The 8623-nt window shown below is 51.3% G+C and overlaps 1 protein-coding gene across 1 annotated transcript; it reads right to left on the bottom strand.

Annotated features, from left to right (window-relative positions):
* Positions 1 to 1011: 1011 nt before the first annotated feature.
* Positions 1012 to 3593, bottom strand: LOC104516391 (protein FAM101A-like). The gene is made up of 2 exons (XM_010160696.1): positions 3484 to 3593; positions 1012 to 1345 (listed from the first exon to the last, which is right to left on the bottom strand). The coding sequence occupies exons 1-2, from the start codon at positions 3591 to 3593 to the stop codon at positions 1012 to 1014; spliced, it is 444 nt and encodes a 147-aa protein (XP_010158998.1).
* Between the last annotated feature and the right edge of the window lie 5030 nt (positions 3594 to 8623).

Genomic DNA, 8623 nt, shown 5'->3' with positions numbered 1-8623 from the left:
GCTGGCTGATGAAGAAGAACCGGCACGGTTTTAGGCTCTTCAGTACTTCAAGCTCTATGGGAAGAAAGCATCTCCCTGCACTACACTCCAAGCCTTACCCTGAAACTCCAGAGGGTTGTGAGTGCATAAAGACCCCTGTAAACTGGGTGTTAGAAGGAACAGCATGGCACGCTCAGGCTGACAGTACTTTTGAAAAAGGACACTGGGTTCCTCAATCACCTGGACCCTTTAAGAAAACAGCCCTTCCGCTACTGTTTCCTCGGGCTCCCCCGCGTACTCTCGGCTGGGCACACGGAAGAGGTGGCCGTGCGTCAGGGCCTTTCACCCGTCTCCTGGTTGTGCTGTGCCTCCCTATGGTGCAGCAACACCTCGCTGCTAGCAAGAGCACCGTGCCCCTGTTTCCTTCCTCTTTTTCTTGGCGACAGCCCCCACTCCTCCCTGCACATTCGGCCTGAGGTAACCGCAGTGGTGTAATAGCGCAGCGATCTCCCGCGTGAGCTGCTGGAGCAAGATGTGATGCACTGATACAAAAAACCGCCTCCTCTGCATCTGAACTTAGAGACCTGGCGTGGTGTACGCTGGGCAGGCTGGGCGCTGACTCTGCAGTTGCTCTTCCCTTGGCAGAGATCAAAAAAGCTCTGAAGGTTACAGTGACTCTCACCTATGTGGTAGATGAGACCTACAGAGCTCACAAGGCAGCACTCCGCTGTGGGTAATGGGGTCCTTTGTCATCTTGATTTCATCTAAACACAAGTCAAAAATAGATACGTTTGAAAAAAAAAGAAAAATAAACTCCAGATCATGAATGTCAGGAAGAACATCGCAAAATACAAGCCAGCCTTTCACTGATCAAAACCATCCCATGCCCTGCAAGCCTCCTCCCAGCCAGTTCGGCCTCACCCAAGACGTGTTCTCCAGCCGTGACTATTCATTCACCACCAACTAAGGCCCAGCCAGAGACCCAGCGAAGGCCACAGCCTGAGGTCACAAGGTTGCCAGCGGCAGGGCGGATCAGAGGGTCTCACTGTAGATGACGCACGGGCTGGTTTCCTCGCAGAGTTCCAGCTGCACGCTGGAGGCAAACCAACGCTTGGCACAACCCAAGCTGTAGTTGAGGGTGGTCCGGTAAATGTTCTTGGCACGCTTAGGAAAAATGATGGTCGTGCTCTGAAACCTCAGCGGCTTCTGGCGGGGCTCAAAGATCAGCTGGGACTTGTAGTTACGCCAGGTACAGTTGGGAGCAGCGATGACGGTTTCGCTGTAGGTGGTGACGGTGGGGATGGGGCCGTAGAAGATGTCATCCCGATAATGCTTCTCGGAGTCGTACTTCACTTCGGAATTGCACCTAGAGAGGACAGCAAGGAATCAGGAACACAGCCCAGGCAGCAACGGAGAGAAGACAGACAGGACTCTAACCCTTTGGACGTCTTTGTGCACAGACACTAGGGCGGCTGCCAACCCTACAACCCAAAGCGGAGGGCCAAGAGGATGCTTTCCTGCTGGCAAATCCTGGTGGAACCCCACCTTGCTCTGAATCCATCTCTGCATTTCTGCAGTGCATGGGCACAGAGGACCACACCTGCCTGGTCATGCCAGGGCAGGAAAGAGCTTGTTACACAGGCTCCAAGCAACCCGCTTCTTCCTCTGGTTTCGGAGCCTCAGCTCAGCCCTGACAGCTACACTGGAGGCCAACACCCTGTTAACAAAGGACATCAAGAGGTGGTGAAACCCCTCAACCGACATAGGTCAGAGGCTGAGGAATGGACATTCATCCATAGACTGTGCAGGAAACGCTTGAAATCCCAGGAAAATTCTTGATCCAGCCTTTTCCTGAGCATTTTTAACAAGCACAGCCATGCAGCATCAACTTGAGCTGCGAAACAAAGGACCCCTCACCACTGAATCATGGTAGGTGTGACCATGTCCCCTCCTGCAGTGCTAGGCTTGGGGGGTATCACTGCCCCAGTGATCAGGCTGAATAGATGCTGCTGGTGGGTCATGGACATGAGATGTCACCCTGGGGTTAGGGGGGACCTACTTCTCAACACAGCACGCCTGCTGCTGCTTTCACAAGCCCTGTTGGCCATGCAAGATCTGCTTGGCAGGAAAATAATGCTGAAAAGAAGGTTTTCATGGATGGCAGAAGCAGTCATGGACACGTTGAGTTCTCAAGGCTGCGTGTCGGTCTGCTTTCCTTTATATTGCCTTGCCATCAGAGCACAAAGATGCCCAAGCTAGCTAAAGTCAGAGTGCTGGGAGATGAAGGGTGAGGCTGCTTGTTGGGGTCTACAGAAAATCCAAGCAGTGGCCAAACAGCAGGAAAAGCAAAGAGATGCTGTGGGCTACGGCTGTCCGGTATCCGAGCTGTTGCTCTTAAGGATGTGGCCATGTTAACAGCCCTCAGATGAAGAACCCCCGAAATGTGGGATGTCACTGCCCTTGTTTTCTGCAGGCATCCAGGAGGGATGTATGGACACCAGGTCACATAAAGGGCTTTTCCTAGAATCCCTGGCCATGGGGAGCAGCAGGACTTTCACTTGTTTTCCCCAGCTTCCCAAATGCTCCTCTGGCAATCAGCAGCCAAGGAGTGTGCAGCTCCACGTAAAAATAAAAAAAAAAAAAAGATTAAAAGCTGGGTGTGTGCTTGTCATTACCTCCAGCCGGAGGGGGCTGACTGATTGCCCACCACCTGTAATCTGAGCTGCTGTAATGCGTTTTGCACAGCTAGGGTGTAAGCAACTCTTTCAGCACACGTAAAACAAGACCCCGATGTAATCGCCGTAAAACCGTGCCCGCTGGCAGTTCCTCTGCACGCAGAGATTTACCGGGGCACGCTTCCAGAGAGACGTTTGCACAGGCTGAGGGGGGTGGGAATTGGGTCTGCAGTCCTCCCACCGACCCTGCCCCAAGCTGCAGGTTCCAGGCTGCTCGCAGAGTACATTCCGCGCCAGAAAAAGAGCACAAGAAGAGCAGATTGATGTATCAGCCACAGCACCGGCCCCACGGCAGGTCAGGACGCCTCCATCGCTGATTTGAGGGACCCTCTCCTCACGAGGAGGAGCTCCTTCTGTCTCTGCGGGCCACTCTAACGTTGGTTTCTCTGCCGCAAGGGCTAATAGAAACAGGTGCCAATGGTAAGGGTTTTGCTTCTGGGGATACAAGTCAGCAGGGAACAGGCTGAAGACCCTCAGATTACCTGGTGGAGGCCAACAAGCCTACAGATGGTAATGGTTTTCTCTTGGATTTGAGCTGGCCTTGGAAGGAAAGCCTTCTCTTGAAACCTTCCTCCAGTTCTTGCCTCCTCCCCTCCCCCTCTGCTGCTGTGGGTGTCTTTAATTCAAGGCATTGCTCTCCTACCTGCCCCCCCCTTCCCATCAAAATATCCATGACTCCCATTTGTAAACACATTTTACTTTTTTGCAGAAGGAGAAACACCAGGAAAAGGACAGAAATCCCCACCTACCCATCCGATCCCATCTGTACCTGATTTCCTGCACGGGCTCGGGGCTGACCTCAATGCTTTCTCCAAAAAACACAGGGTACATCCGAGGCCTTATCTCTGGCGTGGATGGGTTCAGGAGCAGGTAAGGCATCTGTAGGGAAGAAGAGCACAGCAAGTGTTGGGACAGAAAGATAAGGCTGGCAGGGTTCATTGTGTGCTGTGGCCAGCAGCAGCACGTTCAGCACTGGCAGGAGACACCAGTGCCTCCAACCCTGCTGAATTCCATATCCTGAGTCCCATGGGAGACACTGCAGGTGACAGGCTCTCTGGCATGACAGCAGGTGACTGGCAGCACCAGGAGCAACTTTTGTTTCATGCCAGCTAAGCTTGCCTTGCTTGCACTCAGCATCATTCAGCTCCCCTCACAGTCCGTCTTCTCCAGGTTTGTCACACAGCCCCAGGATAGCACCGAGGAAGGTGCTCTTCATGCAGACAGCTCAAAGGAGAAGACCGCTGTCAAGCTGCCAAAAAACCAGCCTTAAGGCGGTTGGCAGAGAACGGGACCATTAACCCCCATCCTCGCACAGACAGGTCTTGTACAAGCCTCGCATTTCAGACGCCTTGGCATGCCGATCCGCCACCTGCGCCTGTTTCTACGGGCTGAATTCCAGCTCCTAGGGCTGATGCGACGCAGCGGGCTGCCCCCCACCCACCGACACCACCACCCTCTCCACCTCCCTCCACCCAGGTAAGTGACTGCCCAGATCTCTGGCAAAACGCTGCAAACCTGTCCACTGAAATTCAGCACACCCCCCCAGTCCCTCCTTGTTTCTCATAGCAATTGCAATTGTTTGGGGGTTTTCTTTAGCCCTGATCTCGCCTTCACTGCTGTGAATCAACCATTCTTACAGAGTCTGAGTGCACCAGCATGGAGAAGTGCTCTAAGCCTGATGGGACGCAGAAAAAGGGCCTAAGTCTGTTGACTTAGTATGTCTACTTAAGTGAGATGTGTGTATGTATTTATATATATATGCTGAAAATAACGTATCCCTTGCAACGATCCAGTGGGGAAGTGGTAGACTTGCTGTTGCTGAAGTCTCCGTGCCACAAGTGGCTGTCATGCTGTAGTTAACCCTGCACAACCCGGTGTGGGGTGAGACGTGGGGCACCTGGTGGCCTCTGCAATGCAGGAAGCCAGTTTCAAGCCAGGACTTTTTCATGAATGGAGATGCTCCAATTCATGACACTGAAAACTGGATTTTGAAGACTAATTCCACCCTGAAGTTACTTACTCTGAGAAATTGTTCACAGTCCAGCCTAGGCTCCTCTGCCCACCACAACCACTTCTCTGTACTGGAGTGCTCTTAAACATCAGTTCCCACATCCAGGGATCCTGTGTCTGGACCAAGCCCAGCAGCTAATTAAGCCTAATCCTGCCCTCCTGGAAAAATGTCATTGCAGGGTTTGGTCCCTGCCACCGCTTGTCTGCCGGCAGCAATTTATAAAATACAGGGACACAGGATCTGTGTAAAGGAGATGGCTGGCAGCCTCTGTGCAAGGTTGAAAGGTCCCTAGAAGGCTGAAAAGCTCCTGGGGGTTTTGTACTTTCCACCCTGAAGAGGCTGTGTGCTCTAGAATCACAGCCATGTTTCATCACTGGAAGTCAGTCAGATCATCTCAGGACTCACAGAATCTGCTGGAGGTAGCTGAGGATACAGCTCTTGTATTGGCTTGCTCTTCCCATGCCATTCCTTTCCACCTTCCCCAGCACCTCTTGGTTGGGTGGTACAGGAGGGACCACGCGAGCTGCGCCGGGTTACTACTGGGAGTGCAGGGTGAGAGATGCCCTCCCCCGTACACCATGCAGGTCTGCAGATGCTCACCAGCTTATCCCTCAGGCCAGCGTTAACTGGCAAAGCTCTGCTGATTCCACTCACCAGCATCAGCTCCCACTAGTTGAGGTCTGGTTTTCTCTAGCGGCTTGGGCTTTGTGCCTTAGGCTAAGGCAGAAAATGTCATCTGAATTCGCTAAGCCCTTCAATTCTGGGTCCCAAAGCCACAAAGCTGTTTACTCTTTCCATACTGAAATGTCCCTGCACTTTACTACTGTGTGAAACTGTAAAGTAAAATGGCCAACCCCTCTTTTTGATTGAATATTACTGTTCCGTTGTCAAAAAAGAACAGTATTTGCATGGCTGGGGGGGAGAAGATATGTTCATCCTCACTAGCAAACACTGGCCAAAAGGCAAAGTTCATTCCTGGATTGCTTTCAACACTCCTGACAGGGGAGGGCAAGGTCAGCCTCTCTGGTCGTAAATAAAGCTCTTTTCTTCTGAAATGTGAATTGTTTAGATCAGACAAGCCTTAGTTCACAAGGGTGCAGATCCCCAGCTTTTAACAGGCTGCACATGGCCAGACATCTTATACGTGAGGAGAGGTTCACGTGGGTGCTGGGGATACGTGCCCCTCCTTCCAGAGACTCTTCTCTCTCTCTTTAGACTCCCGTGGCCATACCCAACGTTGGCCACCCCGCAGCTCAGAACCTGCCCTCTTTTTACACTGTGCCCACTTACGGAGAGCTCTTATCCAAAAGGCCCCAAACTAGTGTCTGCTTGCAGATGAGGTGACAAAATTACCATCTCTGATCCTCCCTTTGGGAGGTTCCACTTTGGGCACTGGGAAAGCTCTTCTGTGGCTTAACAGGAACGCTGCTGGGGCATCTGGCCGTGTGCTGGGCGTGCAGGATGGTGCTGGGGCATTTGGCTGTGTGCCGGGGGTGCAGGAATGGTGCTGGGGCATCCAGCTGTGTGCCAGGGGTGCTGGCACAGAGGCAAATGCCGTCTGTGGAAATCACAAGGCCCACAGCAGGGAACAGGAAACAAGAACATGCTGCAGAAACACTACCAGTGTGCATGGAGAAACAGTGGCTCTGCCATGCATGACTGAATCAATCCCAGTCAAAAAGCTGCCACAGCAATTGGTGAGAGCAGGATTAAGTCTTCTCCAGGTTAGCTCTGGACGGATGGGTGATGAGACTGTTCCCATGCGGGTTAGAGTTTACCTTGCTCTGGGCCGGGAAGGGTGACAAAAGGCATTTCATAACGCATTTCATATGTTGTAAATGAGCACTCAACTTGACACCTGCGGGCTTGTCTTGATTCATTTAGAAAGCTGGAAGAACTGCAGACATTGGCAAGCCAAATCCAGCAACTTCTGCCCCCGTTAGAGACCATTACAGATCCACGCTTATCTACCACTAGCAGGACTGTGAGCTGCTGCAGTCACAAACCTTCAAGTCACCTGGAAGCACATGGAAGGTGTAAATAACTTCCAAAGCACAGTCTAAAAACAGAGATCACCTGTAAGACCCTGCAGCCTGCTCACCAAACAAGCAACTGCTTGAGCGGCGTGAAAGGGTCACTAAACAGTAAGCACAGGTTCTACACAGCAGCTGAAAGGCTCTGCAGATGACACTTGGTTTCATCTCCAGTGATGGCCTGAAATACCTGCTCCTGCATCTCACCTGGAGCTTGGAAGCAAGGAAAAGGGGATATGAGGTTTCCAAAAGATTTGTCTTTGGGGCTTGAAACGTTATATGCTTGGCACGTGTCAAAAGCTGGCTTTTTGGCAAGAGTCTGACACCAGCTCCTTCCAATCTGTTTTAAGGTAAAAACAAAATAAAAATGCTCTGCCTGTCCAAAAAAACCCCAAAAACCTGACCCAATTCTTTTTCCTTCTGCAGAAGAATGGTTGAAAGAGAAGGAACACTGGACTGCTGAGCTCCCGGAGAAAATTATGATCCTTGGCTCATTTCTCGCAATCCCTCAGCGATCCCCGGATACTTCACAAATCAGGTGAGTTCTTTATGGCCCTCCACCACAGATGGGCTGGGCGGGAGCAGAGCTTGTTGCACACTACTGGGGGTCACTGACAGTGAAGAGGAGAAACCAGGCTGCCCACAAGTGATCCACAGTCGAGGTCTGTCGATCCAAAGCACAAACCCTAGGCTTGACCTCGGGATTAATCCGTCCCCAGTAACTGGAGCTGTGCTGCTACTAGATGCAGCTCTGCAAAAGTCACTACAAACCTGTAATCTTTATGCAGGGAGAGGGGGAGTCTGATAGCCCAGTAAGCTTGAAGAGGTGAAAGGGAATATACTGGAGAGATCAAAAAGTGAGGCCCATGCATAAACATTATGTCCTCAAAGGTGAAAAGGGACACCATGCACTAGACCAGGTTGTTACAAGCCTCATCCAGCCTGGCCTTGGATAGGAGCGTAAAACGCCCCCCCACCCCCCCCCCCTGCCATGGGCAGGGACACCATGCACTAGACCAGGTTGCTCCAAGCCTCATCCAGCCTGGCTTTGGACACTTCCAGGGATGGGGCATCCACACCTTCTCTGGGCAGCCTGTCCCAGTGTGTAAATTAAGCCATAAATGTGCTATCATTTTTATTTCCTTTCCAGTATGTAACTTCTTTCAACCAGCAAAGGGTTACAGTATTATTCAAAAGTTGAAATTATTTCTTGTTTGGCTGCATTTTTCCTTCTCTCTTAACTCTGATGCCTTTCAGACATGTAACGGCCTGGGCAGCTAAACTCAGCTTTTACAAGTAGCACATAGATAAACACAGATAAAATTGGTTGCTGAACGGATTTCCATCCAGAGCTGCCCAACAGCACTTCCTTTATGCTGGCCTAAGAACCACGGTGGGCTCTCGCTTTAGCACAGACACATGTCCTTCAGCTCCTGTCATTGCTTCGTGCCTGCCACGAGTGCCTTCTCAGTGACTGGTCCCTGGGTCTTCAGATCACAGGGTTCTGAACAACAGCAACAGTCATACAGTGGGCAGAATAATGCTGGTTTACCCCTAATAATCATGCGGAGTGGGTGGGCTCTGTTAATTCTCATTTGGGCTAATTTCCAAGAATGGAAAGAGAGTTATCAAATAGTAAACAAAGATGAGGGAAAAAAGTGCCATGACACTGGCCTGAAATACACTGACTGCTCCTCAGCTTCCAAACTGCAGGCAGCAAAGCAACAAATAGGAAAGGAAATTAACCTGACATGAAATAAACCCCCAAAACCCCTTTCCCCAGAGAGCAAGAAGAACCAGAACCGACCAACTCCTTTTGCTATGATCATGCCGTGGAAGGCACCAAGATGTGGCACTAGATCTCT

Source organism: Eurypyga helias, unplaced genomic scaffold, assembly GCF_000690775.1.
Source record: "Eurypyga helias isolate BGI_N326 unplaced genomic scaffold, ASM69077v1 scaffold15091, whole genome shotgun sequence".
Classification (NCBI taxonomy): Eukaryota; Metazoa; Chordata; class Aves; order Eurypygiformes; family Eurypygidae; genus Eurypyga; species Eurypyga helias.
Note: the sequence above shows the minus strand (reverse complement) of the source record. Positions and strands in the feature narration are given on the sequence as shown.